The sequence below is a fragment of the Chionomys nivalis genome, chromosome 1 (genome assembly GCF_950005125.1).
Source record: "Chionomys nivalis chromosome 1, mChiNiv1.1, whole genome shotgun sequence".
Lineage (NCBI taxonomy): Eukaryota > Metazoa > Chordata > Mammalia > Rodentia > Cricetidae > Chionomys > Chionomys nivalis.
Window position 1 is genome coordinate 59,310,484 of NC_080086.1, and position 22,339 is coordinate 59,332,822.

General features: G+C 53.5%; 1 protein-coding gene across 3 annotated transcripts in view; it reads left to right on the plus strand.

Moving 5' to 3' along the window:
* The window catches only part of Grip2 (glutamate receptor interacting protein 2), an 82,380-nt gene that overhangs the window by 42,447 nt on the left and 17,594 nt on the right, over window positions 1-22,339 (plus strand). For 2 of the 3 annotated variants that reach the window (XM_057774411.1, XM_057774420.1), the window contains exons 2-10: window positions 16,564-16,644; window positions 16,894-17,029; window positions 17,672-17,817; window positions 18,460-18,546; window positions 19,188-19,263; window positions 20,111-20,256; window positions 21,066-21,213; window positions 21,298-21,467; window positions 22,131-22,253. In XM_057774411.1, the coding sequence (XP_057630394.1) occupies window positions 16,564-16,644; window positions 16,894-17,029; window positions 17,672-17,817; window positions 18,460-18,546; window positions 19,188-19,263; window positions 20,111-20,256; window positions 21,066-21,213; window positions 21,298-21,467; window positions 22,131-22,253 (1,113 nt within the window). Of the gene's footprint in view, window positions 1-16,563; window positions 16,645-16,893; window positions 17,030-17,671; window positions 17,818-18,459; window positions 18,547-19,187; window positions 19,264-20,110; window positions 20,257-21,065; window positions 21,214-21,273; window positions 21,468-22,130; window positions 22,254-22,339 lie in introns of all 3 variants that reach the window. The other variant, XM_057774403.1, reaches the window with a different exon arrangement.

Here is a 22,339-nt window from a genome sequence, read left to right on the forward strand (position 1 = left end):
TCCTTCCAATGCTCATCCACCGGTCCCTCTTTCCTGGGCTTCTGCCCTCCTCCCGGTCTGGGACACCAGGTGTCTTAGAGATTGTGCCAGGGATAAATTCGTCCTGGGATGGTTCCAGAATCGCAGGGTGCTGGCAGGCTGCTGTGAAGCTCTGCCTTCTTCTGTGTTCTTTGCTGTTCGTTAGCTATCGCACTGGGGACTTGACAGGGGCTTCCTTGTACTCCTCGAGGGCTTGGGGATCTAAATTGCCTGATTGCACCCAGGGAAACTGAGGCTCAAGGAAGAATTGATTTCCAATAGCCAGATGTGTGGGAAATGATGGAATCTGAGTCCCCTCAGGCAGGATAACTATGTAGCCCAAGCATCTTGCTAGGGCATCTTGTTTCTCAGTGGTCAGTTAGCTCATGCATCTGCTGGGAGTGGTGTCCTTTCTTTGATGTCACCACTCGTGTCCTCGTATGAGCTGCTGACCTGGCTTTTCCAGCGTCACTGAGGTTCTCTGCCTAAGGGACCTTGGCATCCTTGATGAGCCCTAAAACTTCGGGGTGCTTCAGCTAACTAGTATTGCCCATGCCTGGCCACTGTTGCGGAGTACAGACTTAGCTGGACCTCAGGGCCTGCAGTGCATGAGAGGCATAGAGGGGGCAGAGTCAGCCATAGCTCTCACACACTGGGTGAAGTGTGCTCCAGCCTCCCCACCTTGCTCACATTGCTGCCACCGGAACCTGTGCTGATCTCATCAGCTAATGCCCCGTGCTGTCTCCGTTTGTCAGCTTGAATGCTCAGTCCAGCAGGACCATCTGCCTACTTTAATTGCCCAGATAATTGTGAAGGCTGCTGGCCCTGCCTCTTTCACTGCTGGTCTGACGGGGCGGAAAGAACATCTATCAGTCAGGAGGCCTGGACAGACCCAGCCCCCAAACCCTGCAGGTCCTTGGGCAATCCCGCTCTCTCTGGCCTCAGTTTCCCTTCTGTGTCCTGGTCCTGCCCTCTTAGAAATAAAAGCTCCTCGCCACAACCCCCATTTACCCACATACTGTCCTTGGGCTAACCTTGTCTCTGCAGCCCCCGCATTCCTGTTTTGGCCGAGATATCAGTGACTCAGAGCAGATGTGGGCAGGTGGGCGGACATGGCAGCGCAGAGCCAGCTTCGATTGCTGCACAACTGGGGCAGCTGGAGTCCCTAAGGGATGACCTTGAACAAGGTCCTTGTCCTTCACAAAACCTAGGAGGGGCCCTTTTCAGAGGCAGGGAGGCAGCTGCAGGTCACTTGGGGATTATAATTTGGGGATGGGGCTGAAAGGAGCTGAGGCTGTGTCGCAGACCACGGGTCCTCCACATGTGAACCCCATTTTACACATGTCTACTCAAAGACATCCAACCAGTCAGAGGCAAGGGTGTCCAGGTTGAATTCAGAGTTCCTGGACGGCCCCACAATGCTCTTTACTCCTTGCCATTTGCCTTGACCCCAAGCTCTTTTGGAGTTAGTTAGGCCAGAAGGAAGGTGGGCATCCAGTCACCAGGAAGACCTTGGGGAGTAGGTAAGCTTCCTGGGGGACAGGACAGCAGAGGTGTGGAAAAACCCAGAGGGCAGAGAGTATGAGGGACAGGCATGCCTGGGAGACTATGCTGCTCCGGCTGGGAGCTGGACTCTCTCAAAATGTTTGTGCCAGAAGAGAGAGAGAGAGTGCGGGGTGGGGGGGCTTGCCCAAGTTCGAACCCCTCCACTCAGAACACTCCTGGAGAGCCATAACTGGAGTATGAGACCCTCACCTATCGGCATCAGGAATGATCCAGAAATCCCAGACTCCAGCCCCTGCCTCAGACAATGGTTCCTACAAGACCTTCTAACCTCTCCAGGTTTAGATACTCCTTCACATAGGTGCGAGGGCCCCACATCCTCACACGGCAGCCATAAGCTATCATCAACTACAGAGCTCTCTTTCCATGTTCAAATCCACCCAAAGTCCACAAAACCAGGTGGGGCCATGCCAGCCCAGCGAAGCCCTTTGAGGCTCACGTGTACATCAAAGTGTGACTTAGTTCATGGTCTTCCCAGGCCCATTTTCTCACCTGTCAAATGGAGCTGTTATCCCAACCTCATGGAGGGAGAGGTAATGCCACAGAAGGCGAGGTACAGTCTGGAATATGGAGGGGCTGGGAAAAGCCAGCTGGTGTAGCTGGTGAGCAAGCTTGTGTTTTCATTCCTTCACAGCCTCGGTTTCCCCTTGTTTCTACCACTAGCCACAGGGCATAGATGTCTGTCTGGCATGGCCAATGCTTCTGCTTGCTTCTTCCTCCCTGATGGTGAGGAATCTCCCTTGAGGAGGTCTCAGACTGGCAGGTGAATGGTTACCACCTGGTCCAGCCATACAGAGGGGCTAGTGAATCCACATCCAACTGAAAACTGTGGCTCTTACTGCCAGGCCAGAGGCTGCTTTATCTCCAGTGAGGAATAAAGTGTTTCTCACTCACTAGATGCTCCAGTGCAAGGCCGGCCATCCAGAAGGAAGTGAGCTGTCTGTGGAGGTGTCCCTCATAGGATGGAAATTCTAGAATGACAGTGGTTCTGAGATTCTGCATCTTAATTATTTATGTCTTAGTCACTCAACCACGCTGGTCTGGCACTTCTGCAGGTGGAGCCTCTGGGCGCGAAGAAGTGAAGGATCTCCCACTAAGAGGACAAAGCAGGGCCAGTGAAGGGAAGGAAGACTGGAAGAAGGCAGGGAGAACCTGCTAGTGCGGTGGGCTGGCTATTGAGAGGAACAGGTGGACGCTGGAGTGAGGATGGGAATGAGAACATTTTAGGCAGAGGAATGTATCTTCATAGAGGACCCAAGAAGGAAGCATCTGATTCTGATCCTCAAACACCCAAGCTGTTCATGCTGCGTCCCACCTTTCCCCTCTCTGGGACCCAGTTTCTCCTCTTTAATAAAATAGAAGCAGCAGTACCCACCTCATGAGGCTCTTAAAAGAATCCATGAGGCACCATACATGTAGTATGGCATATCCAGTAGGTGCTCAATAAATGTTGACCTCTGGTCCCAATTCTGGGCATTTACTCTTGGACAGATGCAGGGGTGAGAGGCAGGACCCTGGCTGATCCAGATGTGCATGCTTCCTCCACAAGCATCTTGTTCTCAGGCTTTGCTCTCTGCCCCCAGCAGCCAGATGTGAAATGCAGATGTCCAAGTGCTCCCCCGCAAAGCAGCTGCTCCTGTCCTTCCGAGTGCAGTGAAGTGGTCTCTGGAGTCTGGCTCCCCTATGCTACCTACATAGTAATCATGGTGCCAGAGATGACACTCTCAGTGCCCTTTACCCTACACCCATCTTCCCAGCACACCTGCCTGCTCCTGACCTCAGACCCAGTCATGCTGGTGAGGGCTTCCCTTAGACATTCTGGTCACCTCCCACATTCTATACTGGCCATCCCCTCCACTCAGAATGCCCTTCCCACCTCCCCTCTGTGGGCTTATGTCCTCTGTGCACCCCTGAATGTGATTCACGAGAAAGATGCTGATGCTGTAGTGTGTGTTCCACTTTTAGCACACAGTAGGCCATTGGTGAGCTTTGGCTGGACCTCCAACCTAGATCTCTCGACTCCTGGCCTAATATCTTTTCCATGTTGACATGATCCGAGTTTTGATGTTTTTTGAAGGGTAGTAAAAGGGCAGGTATGGAGGGAGGCTGATGGTCCCAAGTTCCTCTACACGGACAAAGTGGTCCCCAAGGACCGGAGAATGGGCGGGGATGGGGATCATTGACTAAGGTCAGCTAATGTCTTCACCTGCTCCCAGGACTCTCTCCATCTAGTTATTATCTAAGACCCTTAGCTGACCTCTTTCCCTCTACACTTTTCTATGGCTGCCCAGTGTCCACAGAGGAAAGTTCTTAACATGCCACTGGAGAAGGCTATTTATTTCTTACTCCCCAGGTTCTGAGGGCACAAGGTCCCTCCATTCAGAACACAGGTGCTCTGTGTCTGTACAGGGAGCTGCAGGCTGCCAGGCTCTGTGGCCTTGTTGGGTCCCTTCAGGGAAGGCAGAACCTCACTCTGCGTCCTCATCAGTGGAGACTCCCAGGGCCAGGTTTGAGGAGGATGTAGATGTTGTACAATCCAGGGGTCTGTCCAGGCGCTGGAACACAGGGTGACAGGTGATTCCTGTAAACACCCATTAGGGCTCCTGCTTTCCTCCCATCCCCCACCATCATAACCTTTGCTGTGCAGGAGAGTCAAGCAGGAGCTCGGGTTCTATCTTCCAGTGGACGGAGCCTTTGTCTCTGCCCTGTCTTCCTCTTTCTTCCTTCTTTGCAACACTCCCAGTCTCCCCCAGCCCCTCCTTTCTTTTCATCGGAGACCAGGTCTTGCTGTCTAGCCCAGGCTGCCTTTGCATTCATGGCAATCCCTCTCCAGTCTCCTAAGGGCGGGGATTATAAATGTATGCCCCCCTACATCTGGTCCCACTTTCTAACCTCTCCTGTCTGGCAGGTCTCCAAATCTATGTTACTGGCATTCATGAGAAAGACTTTAATGTACCCAAAGAGAAGAATGAGGCATGGAGCAAGAAGGGGCCTGGATTCCAAGTCCCTGGCCTCTGAGGCATCTGACTCATTTTCCCCTCTGGTCCACCACCCAATCCCCAAGCCATCCAATCTCTTGTACCATATGTGGCTGTCATTGGAAATATGCATACCCCCTTATGGCTCCCTTCAAACTAAGGCACAGTCCAGCTCCCCTGAGGTCCTAGATCTCGTTTGCCCTGAGCCACCAGAAGCATGATCCTCCTGCCTGCCCAGAACCTTCTTCTCATCTGTGTCTCAGCCTAAAGATCACCCGCTCCAAGGGGCTCTTCTCGACCACTTGCCCTGAGTTCCCCGCTCAGCATCATTCCTGTGTCTGTTACAACATCAAAAGTGCTTTTTTCTTGATTCCTCTCTGGTCTCTCTTCATTGGGGAGCTTTGGAAGTATGCCTGCTTCACTCACTACAGAAACAGCAAATCCAGCTTAGTTTCTGACAGGTACTAAATGTAAATGTCCTCCGAATGAAATACGAGGTGTTTAGTGAATGTGATGAGTGAGTGGGGTGCAATGTGTTTAGTGAATATGATGAGTGGGGTGCAATGTGCTTAGTGAAGTCCTGAGTGGACGACCAAACTGCAGTGGGGGTAGGACTGCGGATGTGCAAACCTATGCCAGCCATCTTTATATACCACACACTCGAACCCCTCAACCAAACCCCACAGGAGCACACACCTCATCATCCACATTTTAAAGGAGGGGTCTGGGGTTTAGAGAAGCTCTTACTTGAGGGTCTTCAGACCCTCTTGCCTTCCTTCTCCCTCCAGGAGGGAGATAATTACTGACTTCAAGGGAGGCAGGGAGCCTATGGGAGAGGGAACCTGTGGAAGTTGCCTCTACCATAGCCAGGCTCCGGCTTACGGTGCTCTGACCCTTCCTGGTCTCCAGAGACTCCTTAGGTGCAGCGAGGGTGCCAGCCGTTTGAACATGAGATCCTTCTGTTCACAGTACTGAGTACACAGAACATGAACCAATGGGAACACCTCTGTGTGCTTCCAGGCACTCTGGGCAGGTTAGTGCTGCTGAGAGATGGTCTGGCTTCCAGCCTCGGCTCACCCCTTAGTCCTGGGGAAGGGGAGATGTAGGATTCACTGTGACCTTGGTCTCCTGTCCCCACATGGGACTTCCACAGAAGGCACTGGATGGGGTTGGTATGGGTGGCTCCCATTCTGCCTGGGTCAGCTGTGGCTCTTCTGAATCTTCTGGAACCTTCTTCTTCCTGGTCCTTCTTCACTGGCTATTATGTCTTGCTTTTTGCCCTCATGAGACCCTGAGCCCATGAGATCCTTCATGTTCTGCTGCCTGTAGCACAAGTAGCAGGTGAGTCTATAAGTAACACTGACCTTGGGGGACCACAGAGATTGGCAGGACGTGGACACCTTGAATAGGTGTGACATAGCCAGATTGCATCCAATTCCCTTGCCCTGTGGCCGGCAGAATGGCAGGCAGGCCTTTGCTTTCCCCAGAGCCCCGCTTTCTGGAACTGTTTAGCAGGAGTGATGCAAAGGCTCCAGACAAGGGACTGCTGCCCCCGTTTTGAGGGCGGGGGGGGGGGAAGGAAGCCACTCAAGCCCACAGCAATAAAGGGTTTATCTCACTGTCCTCTATTGCCATCTCAGCCTTCCTCCCTGCCAGACTTAATTTCCGCCTGTCACTTGAGGGGCTGGATGGCTTTGGGGACATAGCTTGCTTGTGTCACAGTGGGCTCAGCCCTGGACTGTGAGAGAAAGGGTAAAGGGCCAGGCATAGCTCGGTGCTGAGGGGCCTCTAAGGCCCCTCTGGGTCTCAGGTTCCCATTGTAAAGTCTGCTGGCTGTTGTGGTCACAACACCTGGATCTCCGGGGACCCTGCGAGTCAATCAGTTGAGGACACCAGGGAACATTCCACCTGCAGGCACAGGAGGCCTGTGAGGAGGGAGGGTCTGGGACCAGCCCCACGGGGAGAGCCAGTCACAGCAGAACTATCATAGTCTGAACAGCTCAACCAGGGTCCCCACCTTCCTCCCTTGCAGGTGTGACATCTGGGGCCACTTGCAGCTCATGAGTGATGAAGCTTGACCATCCAGAGGCAGAGCAGCTAGTCCATGTCACAGCCTTGCTGTGAGGTGCTCGGTGGGTGATGGATGGATGCTTTCCCTGGCCCTTAGTACAGGTATCTCAGTTGTCAGCAATGGAATGAAATGCCTGAGTTGGGGGTTTGTGCAAAAGAAGGAGCCTGCTTTGGCCTCACTGTGCTGGACCCCAGAGTCCAAGGTAGGGCAGCATCTGGTGGGGTAACAGTGCAGTCTTAAGAGTGGAGAAGTCCCTGGACTTCTGTCCCAGAACCCATACACTGTTGGTGACTGTGGTCATGCCCTGGGTCTCTGGGCACTCTGGGAGTCCATCAGCATGAGGACACCAGGGATCATCCCACCTGCAGGGCCAGGGTGCCTGTGAGGAGCCCTGCTCCTGTCTCAGTGGTATTCCCAGACTCTGGGATAAGTGCTTATGCTACCATTCTACAGCTTGGGAAGCTGAGACTAGAGAAGTTGAGTAAGCAAACCATCCCTTGATCATCACACACAGCCTCTGGGTTTGGAGACGCTGAGTCTCCTGCCCGCTCAGTGGTTGAGCCACCCTCCAGGGTTACCCATACGTGCTGTCCCCGTGTGTCAGATGCTATCTCTGGGAACTGCAGGAGGCCTGGCTCCTGGCCACTGTATCCACCCTACAATCTGTCCCCTTCTCCTCTGCCTCCCTGGGGCTGGCAGAATTGGGCTAGAGGGGTGGTCGCTGGAGCAGGTCCCAGAAGCAGTTTGGTCTGCACTTGGCTCCCAGGTGGGATGGTTCAGCAGCATTCCAAGATGCCTGAGCTCCTGGAAAAGGCTCTTCGCCCTCTTTCCCTGCAACCATCTGTGACTCCCCCATTGCCTGCAGGAAGAAAGCAAACTGAGACTTCAGAGGCATTTGTTAACAAATAGGTTTGGCCAGAGAGGCCACTCTTTCTAGCAAGTCCCCAGTGGTGGTGTGAATGACATCCTCAGACCTTACTTGGAAGGATGTGACCTCCTCTGGCTCCATCTGCTGTTTCTCCCTCATCTTTCAGGAGGACTTTGTTCACAGGTTCACAAGGTAGCTGCTTTCTCATTTCCACATCTACTTCTAATTCAGGCTCAAATACCTCCTCAGAGTTGCTTCAGATAGCTACATGCTCACAATCTACATCCCCAAACCTCTTTACCAGCCCTTGAAATCCTGAGCAGTCCCAGACCTCAGACTCTTAGGGTGGAGACTCAGCTCCGCCCAGATCGTCTGGGTGACCTCGAGAAAGTTGCTTAGCCTTTCTGTGTCCGAGTTCACATTTGGACCCCCTTTGACCCACCGTCACTTCCTCACATAGGCACAGATAAAAGGAAATAAAAATATATGGTGGGTCCAGGGGGGCAGGGCAGAGGCCCAACCTGTTTCCCTTCCTGTCTAGTTTTGTCTGCCCCCCCTCCCCCCGGTGCCCAGCACAACAGTCTCCTGTTAATCCATGGGGTGACCTTTCCAAGGGCTTCTCAGCCACAAAGGTAAATTCCAAAGGAGCAGCAAAGAGCCGAAGAGCTCCAGCTGAGCTTCCACTGCCAATCAGAATCACTCTTGAAATGCATCTGTCAAGAAAATAAATGTTTTCTTAAAGAAAGGGCAGACGGCATGCCAGACGCCTGTGTATCTTTTGCCATTCTATCCTCGTGGGGCTGCAAATGGGGGGGGCTCTGCTAGAGGACCTATGGTTGCTTCCTTCACACTAGCGTGGAGTTCAGATGCCCAGGCAGTCCTCTGTGTCCTGGTGAAGGCTCATGTCTTCATGGCCAGTCCCTCCTTGTCATTTCCAGGCAGAGGCCACATGGAGCCTGAGCGCTCTCTGCTTGGTACGACTCACTTACATGGGATTCAGGCCCATCTTTTCCATTCTTACCAACTCTCCCAATGCTCCTAGATCTTTGACCTTGGCCTCAGAGCTGGTCCAGGGAACTTTCTCAGTGCCCGTGCCCTCCCATTCCCCCTCCCCATGAGACCCTCCATCCTCCTCTCTACTCAAGTTTACCTGATGAGGAAGGCCTTCTTGGAAGTGAGAACAGGGTAGACTTGGGCCTGTAGGTAGCGAATGTGGATTCATCTGAAAGTGCCACCAGAGTTGGTCTGGGGTAACCTGTGACTTCCATAGTAACTGAGCAGCTAAGAGTTCCCTGGGAGCAAGGACCCTGTATCTAAATCTCCGCTGCATTCAGCTGGATGTACTGTGCAGCTGAACAGGTTGTAGATAGCCCGTTTGGTGCCTTGTGTCACGAATACTCTGAACTTCTCAGTACCCATGCGTAGCCCTGGGAGAGTGGAATGAGGCAGGAACAATGAGTAGGTACCGCTGCCACACCTGAGGGGGGGTTCCTGAGGCTACATTAGGATCTTCCTGCTTGATCCCAATCCCTGAATGAAGGAGACATATCAGTGTGCAGGACTGGGGCCCAGCTGGGATAGGCAAGGGGAAGCCAGCCAGCTGCAACTGCAGCTCATGTCCAGCTGCCTCTGTCCATCAAGCTCAGAGGTGGAAGATCCTCGGCCTGGCATGCTCAGTCTTCAAGTAAAGCTTGTGGACACTGTGTATAGTAGGCTGTTAAGTTCATGGTCCCTAAATCCCACATGCCAGAGAGAAAAGTGAGGGCATCAGTGCCAGGGTCCTGAGGACTATGAACACCTGCAGAGGTGCCCAGGGGTGACATGGCCAGAGAGGCTGTACTTTACGACTTATGACTGGAATTCCATGCCAGTCCTGATGAAATCTGTTCCTCACAAGGATAAAGTTTAGAAAGTCCTGTCCTTTTTTCCAGATGTAAAACCTGAGCCTCTGCGAGGACAATCATTGACCAAAGCTCTGGGACATTTTAGGAGTAGAACCCTCTGTCCCGTATACTGTGGGAGGACCCAGGGTCACGCTCTTCTGAGAGCCTGGGTGCTGCCATATGCCCCGGGGCTAAAGGGACCTCGGAGACTCATCTTGGAGCCACCGTCTTGAAAGCCTTGTCCCCTTTAAGTAGAGAGCGGGCTGCAGTGGGTGGACTATGCCCAGCCAGTGGGAGGGAGCTCCTGGGCCCCTCCTTGGGAGGGTGAGGGAGGGACCTGGTGTGTGGCTAGGAGCTGTGGGCAGTGCAGAGACTGCAGACATGCTGTGTGGGCTCAACCGGGACAGCCCTGCCGAGGCAGGTAGGTGGAGCATGCAGACACCACGCCAGCTGAGCACTGCAGAGGGGAGTCTGGATGGTGGGAATGGGACTATCACTCTAGGGGATAGGGACTTGGGAAGTTGGGTGGGAAAGAGGGCATGGGATCCCTAGCCAGGCAGGTGCTGAGGGCTGTCTGCTCTGGAGCTGTCCTGTCACTGGAACGCTGCCTCCCAGGGCTGTCCCTGGGGCACAGGTTACAGGGTGTTCAGCCGGAAACCCAGGGAGGCTGCCCCTCTTTCCTCAGGGGAACGAGTAGTGCTGCCAGCTGTTGGGAGTATGGGGCTGTCCACTGGACTGAGCCTTTCCCAAGGCAAGGGTTTGTCAAGATTTCTGGGGGCCCTGGGCTCTGGAGCTCAGAAGAGGGGTGGGGCCCAGCAGCCACATTCCTCAGTGGTGATGGTGGTGGTGGTGGAGTGGGGAGGAGATGTGGGGTGAGTACAGTGATCCCTGTCTCTGTCCAGCTGTCTGTTTCCTAACTTTAGCCTGTTGAGCCTGCCTGACCCCCCCCCCCATAGTGTGCGCCACCCTGCTCTCTGTGCCTTAGGGTCAGCACCCTCCAGTGCTCCCAGCTCCTTCCACAGTCTACACACCCCTCAAGGGCCTGTGCCACTGGGCACCACAGGTCTCCTTCAAGGGACATCTCAGTTATAACAGTTGGCTTTGGGGACGGGGGAACTTCTGTGCTTGGTTTAAAGCCAAGCCTGCTGGGTTTTCACCCCACTCTCTTCTTTTAGGCTTCCACCCCTGGCAGAGCCCGTGCCCTGGTCTTCTGGCTTCTGGGCCTCCACCTCTAATAGGGGCTCTGTTCTGGCGTTCTCCTGATTTGCCTCAAACACTGAGTTCCCAGGAGGGAGCGGCTAAGCCTGAAGTCTGCTTTTAGCTCCTGAGTTCTCAGGACCCCTCCTAGGCTCTCTAGTTTCAACTCTGATGCTTCTGCTTCCCACTGCAGCCCCTGAGAATCTCCTCCGTAGGTCATAGGACCTCACAATCACACGTGCATCAGTATTAGTTGACATGGGGGAACAGCAGAATCTAGGTGTTCTCTGTTTCCCTATCCCCTCCCTGTTCCTCTATAGGTCAGCCTTTTTTCCTGTTCCTTCTTCTTAATCACTGGGCTTCATGTCAGAGAGCCTATTTCCAATAGTTGCCTCAAAAGTCTCAGGGCCCGACATGGGTTCCATTCCCATCGCTAAACCAACCGCAGGGCCTCTCGCTGACCAAGCCTCTTCTAAGCAAGGGAAGGCAGCCCACAGGTGGTCACTGCCTAGATGTCCACACTGCAGATGTGGGGTGGTTGGGGCTGAGGCCTCTGTGAGAGTGGGATTGGGATTGGGGTTTGTGGACTGGACTGGATGGACTCTACCCGAGTGGATCTTTCCTCTGTCTATCCTGGGACTGTCCAGGCTCTCTCCTGGGAGCCTCCAGGGTATCTAAAGAATGGATGATAACATATACTAAACTGGCTGAGAGCCCCACCTCCCGCCCATCCCAGCACATACACACTGCCTTCGAACTCCTGCCTGAAGGACAGGCACGGTCCTCTGACTCCTGACCACAAAGATGTCTTTGTCACCAGGGGCTGCCAGGCAGAGTGTACGCACAATCCCTGCTGGCACCCTCCTCCTCGGGGGCTTCATCGGAACCACTTCTAGATCTGGCTATAGCCATGGGGGAACCTTAGAGGCCACCCACTTGGGGGACAGCCAGGAGCCTGGAGCCAGGGAGAGGTGGGTTCCACCCAGGCTGAACCCCTTCCTATTCCTGGCCTCTGGCCACGCATTATGCGTCTTTGATGGCCGTTCTCCTCACTCACAAATGGGGGTTGAGTTCCAAAGCTAGGTGCTTGCAGAATGCTAGAAAGCCCTACCCCCACTCCCACCGCCACCCCTACTTGAAGCACAGTGAGGCCTTTCTGATAATGTCGAGTGCTGAGGAAACCATGGCAAGAGCTGGTAGGGACATCATGAAGTGTTGGGATGAGTCTGTACTGCAGACTCACGAGCATGACCTCCCTGAACGGAGGACATTTCATCAGGTTACTGCAGGAGGGAAGAAGCGGTTTGGGGATGTCTGGGAAGTCTTTTAGGCACAGGGAGGAGTGATTCTAGTCATGGCTCCAAGGAGCCTTGCCCTACCTAGCCAGCACTTCCTGGATCCTCACTTGAGGTCTTTGGTGCTCTTGCTAGGGACTAGAGCTAGGAGAGAAGGATGAACTCCCCTTGGGTCAGGGACACCTGGTTCCAGGGTGTTCTGCAGCACCCCAACTGTGGCTTCAGTCTCCCCACTACACAACCCCCAGTGAGACCGCCCCCTTGCTTCTCAGTTCACTGAGAAGCTTGTGTGGATGCTTGCAGCGGGCTGGCCGAGGAAGAGCTCAGCAGGGTTGTCAATCCTCGTTCTCTCTGGTCACCTTGGCATTGCACAATGAGGCTTCCTGTTTGATGTGTGGCTACTGGGCTGGTGCCACTGAAATGTACCGTGGCTGTCTCATCTGTCATCCCATGCCTCTGCCTGTGGAAAGCTGGCTTCCTGGAGGTCTATTGGCTGTGGAGACCAAAGCCCACATCTCAACCGTCTGTTGATGCAGTCCTTCAGGGATAGGGGTGTCACTGTGGGACTATGTCTCTTGGAACAGAGAGGCCAGAGGAAGGGGAGACAGCAGGCAGGACCAGATGCCCTGGGAAGCCATGTGACCTGGGCCTGAATGCAGCTAGGAGCTGAGGTGTCCTTATTAACTTCTGTGTGCCTCGGATTCTCCGTCTTTCACATGACAGTGATGGTGGCACTTCGGACTCAGCCTTATCTTCAAGACAGAGCGGCAATGACTTTGAAGTTTTTAGAATCAGGCCTGGGACAAAGCTTGTCCCATCTTTTGCCTTGAGGCAGTATTCACTCTCTCTTTGCCTCAGTTTCTCCCCCTGTGTATCAGTATGCCAAGCTTGCCTGACTCGAAAGTTCACCCTTCCCTCTGTATACCAACGATGCCTTCCACATCCTGGCAGTCAACTCAAGGTTGGACAGGGATGTGATGCCAAGCAACCACTCTCCAGGAATTGTTCGCTCAGTCTTCACGAACCATTGGGAAAGTATGATCTAAGAGTTGGGAGTGGGGAACCTTGATCTAGCTGTCATGGGAACACATGGGCCCCACTAAGGGGTCTTCACTTCAGCTTGCTCAGCTGCCTCTGATGCACATGCCAGGCCTCAGCTAAGTTTATAGCACCCCCGGCCTCGTGCCCCCTTTCTGGCACTCCACTTAGGCGGCACCCTGGCACAGCAGCCTGGCAAGGGACAGACTTCCTTTTCCCTTTGTCAGAGTTCAGTAGCTCCCCGGGGCTGCAGAGGGAGGGAGATGTAAGGCAGGATCAGCAAAATTTGCCTGAGAAAAAAGAAAAAGGACTCCCCCCACTCCACTTCCACCCCCCTCACTGCCGCAACCAGTACCAGGTGTCCAGGCCTGTGCCCTGGCTCCCCATGAGCCCCGGAAGTGAATTTCCCTTTGAAGCAATTTCTGCAGCACCGATTGACTGAAGTAGTGCTTATAATTGCCCATTGCTGGAAGGAGGAGACTAGAAAAATGCAGATAAAAATATCCCTGTTTCTTATGCATGTTTCCAGCCGAAATTGGTGGGAAAGATGTTTTTTGAAAAGCCTTCATCTCTAAGCATGTAATTACCAGGTCCAGGAGTTCCCCCTCCTCCGTCTCAAAAATTCAAGAGGACAGGAGAATGTGAACATATTCCATGAAGGAGGATGCTTGGGGCCAAACCCCATGGAGCCATTTATAAATAAAGTGGTCCCTTAATTTCTTACTGTTCTCGGTGAGGGAGACACCTCCCCCACTACAGAGAATAATGCATCAGGCATGCAGCCAGTTGGCAGTTCTGACCCTGCTTTGATTCTTGGTTTGAATTCTGCCTCAGTCTCTCCCATCCCAAGGTTGTCCTGGATGGGAAGAGGCATGATGTTCCCCCCAAAATACATCAGTAGATAATATCCATTCCTATGGGTTACTCTGAATATGGCTGAAGGTGGAGGGTCTTAGATTCAAAAGCCTCTATCTCCTAGCCAGTGTGACCTCTTGACCTCCAATGGAGGCCCCTGGCTCAACCTGAAATGCATGGCCTTGCTCTGACCTCTGCTAACTGCTCTCTCTCTCTCTCTTTCTCTCTCCACACAGACACACACACACACACACACACGCACGCACGCACTCACATCCCTGACTTTTTATGTGCATTCTGGGAGACCTGAACTCGGGTTCTCATGCTTGCGTGGCAAGCATTTGATCCTCTAAACCACCCGTCTCCCCGTCCCTGTTTACTGACTCTGTGCACAATACTATTTGTCTGTTTTGTAACCTCATCCCATCAAAACCTGGAGCTTCTCAGCTGGCAGCCAGAGCCCAAGGCTAGCAGGATGAAGGATAAAGTCGGGGCCTCTCACTGTTAGAACTAGAGGACCCACGTGATTTAGCTGCCCCATGGAAGTTACCATGACCAAGTTCAGCACTGAACAAGATCTGAATATTGGGATGAAGAAAGCAGGGGAAGTTATCTTTAAAGATGGATTGTGAGGACACCACGGGGACACTCTAGGAACAGAGTCCCCTCCTTCAGCAGCTAGCTTGCACAACCCTGACTGCTGAGAGCAGCCTTGGGGATGCCTGGTCTTCAGTTCTCAGTTCCTTCTATTTTATCTTCAGGGTTCAAATCTCTACCTTTAACCGACAGATATTCAGAGATGCATTTCAAAGGAGTTACTGCTCTGGTTTGGATAAACTTGGTCCTCAGCTTCCTTGAAACACCATACCCTTCCGCCATACCCTTCCCCACAGACACATAAACCTTGACTCTTATCTCTCATCTCCCCTGCACGGCTCAGGAGGGAAGGGAGCCTATGAGGCTGGATCTGATTTGCCTGGAATAAGGCATTTCAATTTCAGAATCGTCCTGGTGAAATACTAGAGACATCTGCACGCCACGTCGCTGATGGGACCCAGCCTTTCTAATTTTATTAGCTCAGAAACGTCTTGTTGGAGATAATGAAGGACGTACAAGGGAGCAGTAATGGGGAGGCATAATACCAAATGGTGTGTCTCTTGCATCAGCGGCGTCTGTGAACAAGGGGAGGAGGGTGAACACAGAGAGCTGGGGACCCCACTCCAGGAGCCCTAACAATGTTACTACTTTAACTGCTGTTTAACTGGTTATTTGCCAGCTTTTGGGGAAGCAAAGGGAGCCTGGCCACTCAGCAGAGTAAATGGGCCAGGGCCACAGCTCAACTGAGACCTATGGAAACCTTCACCTTCTTTAGTCTAAACCATGAGATGCTTCTAAAGCCTGTGAATAGCAAAAGTCACACGGCTTAGGTCACGTCCTAAAACAATGCTATTTTTAATGTGCCACCTGTGTGCATTCCAAGGGCAGTCAGTGACTGTCCCTCTGCCCGTGGGCCAACCAACCGCACTTAAATTTATCAGGAGAAATTTGTCCTGAACATATTCCGTTTCTTTTCACCACTGTCTTACATATTGTGTTACCCAGTCATCTGGGTCGGAAGGTACTTGCTGTCTAGATAACATACTGTTTTACGAATGGACTGGGGAATCGACCTGATCCCTGCGGATGCTGAGGGACAACTAAGCTACCTCATTTTTAGATTTCCTAAAATGCCCAGCACAATGTCCACGCTGGTTTTAGCTGCTGCCCTGCATTACTTAGGAATTCATGGAAGAAGAAGAAAAAGCCTGGGCATGTTCAGCATAGGAGCATTTTTTTTTTCTGAGCATTTTTTCATAGTCGCATCTGCAGGTGTGAGGACAGAGGGCTGACTGTATTTTCTTTATATCTGAAATATCAGGACGTGGTGTTTTTGTTTTGTTTTGGTGAGAGCCTCGTAGCATAGCCTGGCCTTGGAGTCACTATATAGTTGAAGGTGACCTTGAGCTCCTACCTCTGGGGTGTAGGGTGACAGCCTGGGCCACCACACTATGCTCTAATAACTCTCTTTTAAAAAAAAAAATTCCCAAAGATGACTGTCAGTGCAGATGAGACATGTCCCAGGAAGATAAGGAGACAGGAAATGAGAGGGCTGGTAAGGATCTGGGGAGAGTGGCAGGCCCCAGTCTTCTAAGCATTCTGAGAGAGAGGCTGAGAAACAACACTTGATGATGCAATGGGAGAGATTTTTTTCATCCAGTAAAACTGAGGTTGGTGGGCTTACATATAAGTGGGGTTTATAATCTGTAAAACGTTAATATATATACATACATGCATGTAAGCACATATGAACACACACGCACACAGAAGCACTGGCCAGGTCTGCTCACAAAGACTATGGTAACTGCCTGCCCCACCAGGTGTGCATCTAGATCCTGGGACAGGGCCAACAGGCCTGGGTTCTAAACTACATTATAAAGCTCAGCTTTGTGATCCTGAACACAGTCTCCCTCTCTGAGCCTTAGCTGCCTTTCTGGATAGTTGGGTAATATGAGCCATGATAACAATATGCACTGTGACATGGGCATGTCAGATGCTCAGCCTTAGATGGGCCCAGAAGCTCCCGATGTGTGATCCTTATCCAAGCATTCCTGACCCCGAAGAAAACCCCAGCACTCCTTTACAGGATACCAGGTATAACGGGGGAACGACATGAGGTACGAGAGTTCCCCAAGTGGAAAGAAGATGAACATGGGGCCTGGGCCAGTCTCTGATTCCCATTTCCTCCTTTCTCCCACAGATGATGGGCCTTACTCAAAAGCGGGGAAGGATGGAACAGGGGCTGACGGGGCCCTGGTGTGCCGCCGCCAGAGCATCCCAGGTACCGTGGATTATACTCTGCCTTGAGCTCTGCCCTGGGGACTCCAGTGACTCATGAAGTGTGGGCACTGACACGAGCTGGCACTGTGCTCCCCCCCCAGTATGGTCGCTCACCCTGCCTGGTCCTCCCTGGTGGAGGAGGGAGATGTCACTCAGAATAAAGTGGCTGAATGCTTACCTCCCTGCCCTAACCTCCCCAGCCTTGGTCCCAGAGCAGGCACTCCTTGCTCATCCTCCTGTCTGTCTACAGAGGAGTTCCGGGGCATCACCATGGTGGAGCTGATCAAGCGTGAGGGCAGCACTCTGGGCCTGACTATCTCGGGAGGCACTGACAAGGATGGGAAGCCCAGAGTCTCCAATCTGAGACCTGGGGGCCTGGCAGCCAGGTGAGAGGTGTGGGGCAGTAGACAGGGTATGGGGGGGGCAGATAAGTGAGGAGCTTGATGTCTGCCACAAGGTGCCTTTAAGAGGCTGATTCAAGACCCAGCCTCTTTCCTTCACTGTCCCTGTGGCCACAGCACCCCACCAAGGCAAGACCTTCCCCACAAAGTATGCTCCTGGCTCCCATTCATCCCTCCATATGCAACACAGAAGTCACTGCTTCCAGGAAGCCCTCCAGGCTTCCAACTAAGGTAGCACCCTGTAAACACGGTCCTGGATGTTCCCTTAGACAACAAGGGCTGGAAGTTGGCCCCAGTGTCCAGATGAACCAATCAGAGGGCTGCAGAGGTCCACGGGAAGAAAATGAGAGAAGAGTGGTGGATGGGACGCTATAGCTGTTCTTTGGGTTTATGCAGAATGGTCAGAGATGTCACCACGATGCTGTCACCAGGCCAGCACAGTGGGACAGACTGGGGAGTTCTGGGTGTCACACCCGGCCTTGGTTATACAGGTGCTGTCCCACCCCCTTGCTGTGTGGGCCTTGGGCAAAGGAAGGACCACTCTGAGGATCCAGGGGAGGGTGGGGTGAATGTTGGTACCCAGAGGCTAGCATTGGTCCAACGTGGACTCTGGCTTTCCTGCTTTAGGAGTGACCTACTGAACGTGGGCGACTACATCCGCTCAGTGAATGGGATCCATCTGACCCGGCTCCGGCACGACGAGATCATCACCCTGCTGAAGAACGTGGGCGAGCGCGTGGTGCTGGAGGTGGAGTATGAGCTGCCCCCGCCCGGTGGGTGCCCTTGGACGGGGAACTCTGTCCACTGCCTCAGGCGTAGGGGGACACAGCTGCCTCCCTGTCCAGGCCTAGGTGGGGTTGGGGGATCACCTAGACAGGGTGGGTGATGTCTGGAGGCTGGCCACACAGGCTAGGGCATGCATAAAGTAGGTTGTCACCTAGTGGTGGAACCCTGCTCAAAACTTGTCATTTTGCATAGTTGGGTAGAAGGGAAGGTCTGGTGACATGGACTGAATGACCTGCTCCCCGCCCCATGGCTCCCGATCCCACTGACCTGCACTGAGCACAGCGGCCTAGGACTTCTCCCAGTTCTGAATTTTCAAAGTTGGCCTAAAATGTTAACTGGAGTAACTGGACGCAAGCCTGGCCCGGCCCCCAGTCTGACTGCATCCTGTGCTCTGCTATGGCCCTGAAGAGCATGGGCAAGTCCTCTCCACTGTCCGTGGTGGACCAGGTGTGGGTAGAGACGAGGACCTCCTAGCGCCTCCCCCTCCTCGGCCTGTAAAGTAGAGAGAGGTCAGCTGTTGCTGTGACTCTATGACTGGTCGCTTGGTTCTCCTGGAGCGAGCCTTGGGCACTTCTACCAGCATAGAGATGTGGCAGAGAAACTCAAAGGAGGCCTCGATTTCTCCATAGCTCCAGAAAACAATCCGAGGATCATCTCTAAGACAGTGGATGTCTCCCTCTACAAGGAAGGCAATAGCTTTGGCTTTGTTCTCAGAGGTCAGTGTGACAGTCTTTCTTGGAGCTGAGACGACAAGAACAAGGTCATTGAGAAGCCGTGCATGCTCTCTGTCACATTAATGTGACATACATTTTGCTTAAAGATTACCCGTTTGTTTAACTTTATATCTGTGTGTGTGTGTGTGTGTGTGTGTGCGTGCGCAGCATGACACATGTAAAGGTCAGAGGACAACTTGTAGGAGTTGGTTCTCTCATTTCACAGCATGTATGGGTCCAGTGTATCAAACTCGGGTCATGAGGCCTGGCAGCAAGGATCTTACCTGAACTGTATCTCAGTAGCCCTTGCTTAGGACTTTAAAGGACCCTGGACCACTGAGTCAAACATTAAGTGGAAAATCATAAGAAGCAACGAAGTATGCATGACTGATGAGAGCCCAACAACAGAGATGGGGAAAGCTGAGCCAGACTCATAACAGAGTTTGGAGTTACCAAGGAACCGAGGAAAAAGGAAGAGTGGATGAGCTCACAGGAGACACACACTATTTGAGAGGATTTGGATTGTGTTTCTTATCCCTCATCCCACTTGTGGAGAGGGAGGCAGCCCAGGCTGGTGTCAAGGACTTTGTTTACCAGGGGAACAGTGGGTAAGCGATTCCTGCTTCCTGTTGAATTCTGTCCAGGAGGTGCCCACGAGGACCGGCACAAGTCCCGCCCATTGGTCCTGACTTACGTGCGACCTGGTGGCCCAGCAGACAGGTGAGCCATGTGGACACTGGTCATCTGAGGCCCTGATTTTCACATCACTTCCCAGGAGGGGACAGCCTACCCAGAGTCACTCAGAGATTCAGTGGAGGTGGCTAGGGGAGACCCCAGCTTGCCTCTTCCCAGGGTCCTCCTGACTCAGCCTATGACAAAGTGCTCTGGCCCCTGTGACTGGCAGTTGCTGGGACCGTCTGTATAACCTCTTATGACCCAGGACTGCCCAGCTCAGACCATCAGGGCCGGGAGGACAGGGTGTGGGATAGGAATATGTCCCGGCCTCTGTTCCCTGACCTCTCACCCTTCATCTCTGAGCAGGAGACTCCTGACCATTTTAAGAGAAGACTGGACCCGGCTTGTTGTAGATCTAAATTTGTCCTTGGTCTGAGGCCCTGCATGAGTCGCTATTCATAGAACCTCCTGGAATAGCTTTGGCACCTGTCAGGGGTGACATTCCAGGGCAGGGATTAGGCCCAGACTGGAGCCCTGCTGAGTTCTTTCCCAAGCTCATGTGTCACTAGGCTGGAGTCATTACTAGAAAATAGGGGTGGGGACAATGGGAGGGGACTCTACAGTGGGCAACGTGGTATTTATATGCCACCCACCCCTTCTCTAATGCTGTGTGTCCCCAGCACCCTCTCTGGGCTGTCGTACAGGAGGTGAGTGAGTAGCCTTGAAGAACACCCGCAGCTCAGACATGCTGTGTAGTAGAGGGCATCAAAGCTAGCTTGGCACATTTTAGGTGCCCTTTCTGTCTGTTCAGCCCCGACTCCTTCAGGCTTCCCTCCCCACACTGCCCCATCCCTGTGCCCTTCAGCTGACTGGGCTTTCACCTCCCCCGCAGGGAAGGCTCCTTGAAGGTGGGTGACAGACTGCTCAGCATAGATGGGATCCCACTGCATGGGGCCAGCCATGCCACTGCCATCGCCACCCTGCAGCAGTGCAGTCATGAGGCCCTTTTCCAGGTGGAGTACGACGTGGCCACCCCAGGTGCGCTGGAGTCTGAGCATAAGGGCCGGGGCAGGAAGAGGTCCCAGAGGCTCAGTACTACTTCGTACTGTGTGATCTTAGGCCAGTATCTTAGCTTCTCTGAGCCTCTTGACTGTGCCAGGCATTTCCTGATCTCACTGGGGATCATGCAGGAACAATACAGGTGAACTCTGTGGTCTTCTGGGGAAGGGATGTCTGTTAGCATACTAAGTAAGTTAATGTGTGTTAGATGGCAGAGAAAAGAGCAAAGAGAGAGAGGGGAAGTGCCAGTGCATGTATATGCACACACACATGCACACGAGTACGCACACGCATGCGCACGAGCACACACACACAATCCCCCCCCCCACACACACACACACGCACACAGACAAGCAGCCTGGGGCATAGGCCCTAACTAGGGTTTGAAGTGAAGGAGTGACCCTTTGCGCATGCTCCAGGCAGGATGAACTGGAGGTGCAGAGGTGATGGGGGAGAATATTTGGCCTGAGAGTGAGGGGCCAGCCTCCCTGCAACAGATGGCGGAGTGGGGAGAGACCAGGACAGAAGCGGAGGTAGAAGCCACAGGGCTCCAGAAAGTGACTAGCTGTCAGTGAGAGCTGATGAGACCAGGATGCTTGGGGTGCCGCAGATAGGGGGTGTTTCTGAACTACCATGGAGGCCTGACCCGATTTGCTAGTGGCTGTATGTAACTTCCCCTTCCTCGGCAGTGAGGGTTAAGGACGGCCGAGCTAGTTCAGGTGGGACACTGAACACATTTACTTTCTACAGCTCTTCTTTCTCTTTTTTCCCCCTTCCCATCATTCCAGACACGGTGGCCAATGCTTCAGGCCCACTGGTGGTAGAAATAGCCAAGACCCCAGGTTCTGCCCTGGGGATCTCTCTCACCACCGGCTCCCACCGGAACAAGCCAGCTATCACCATTGACCGAATCAAGCCAGCCAGCGTGGTGGACAGGTGAGGTGAGGCAGGGGTGTGCAGGGCAGAGGCAACCTGTGGCTCTGTCCGCTGGACCAGCCCCTCTGGGCCCCTGTCCTGCAGGAGTGGTGCCCTGCATGCTGGAGACCATATCCTAGCCATCGATGGCACTAGCACGGAACACTGCTCACTGGTGGAGGCCACCAAGCTCCTGGCCAGTGTGACCGAGAAAGTACGGCTGGAGATCTTGCCTGCACCCCAGAGTCGTCGGCCCCTCAAGCCCCCAGAGGCAGGTAGGCAACTCAACAAGTCTGGGGACCTAAACCTGGCATGGGGCAGGGAGAAAAAACTGAGGCACCAGAGTTCCAGGATGGAAACCTCGAGCTGACAGGAGGACTGTGTGACGCTAGTACACTAACTGCCTGCCACACTTGGCAGGGAAACTCGGCTGTGGGAAGGACTATGTGGGGGCCCATGACGAACTTTGTTAACTTAAAGTCTGCAAAGGGCCTGGCTGGGAGCCCTGGAGACTCTTTCTGAGGAGGCAGCCACTCTCCACGTCTCATTATACATAGCCGAGAGAGGAACCCGGATCAGGGAAAAGGGGCAGCCAATCTCTGGCACCCCATGGGGTTCTACGCTGTTGCAAAAGTTTAAGGGGCCTTGTGAACATCACCAGCCTGCTGTGCCTCTTCAGTCTCCCCGAAGAGGCTTCTGTGGGTAGCACTCAGCGGGGAATCTCTGAGCCCATGGCCTGGCCTTCTTGCCTGTTGCTGCGGCTGATGCCTGGGTGCCGTGCTCAGCGCATGGTGGGTGGCAATGCATGTGAGCAGGCTGTTCTGTGCCACGCTGGCTTGGGCAGTAAACAGGTTTTGGATCTCACCGTTGGTGTGCGGGGACTAGTTTGCCAGACGGCTCCAGACATCCGCGATCCTTCCCTCTCCCCTCTGCTGCAGTGAGAGTACAGAGGAGCGAGCAGCTGCACCGCTGGGATTCCTGCAGCCCCTCTTGCCACAGCCCGAGGCCAAGCCACTGCAGGGCCCCCACCTGGGCACCTGGAGGCCAGAACCAGAGCCGATGTAACGTACCCGCTGCTGCAGCAATGCTGCCGTCCTGGTACCCCTTTCCAGTGGGCGGTGTCTGATGCACAGGGAGGGAACAGACA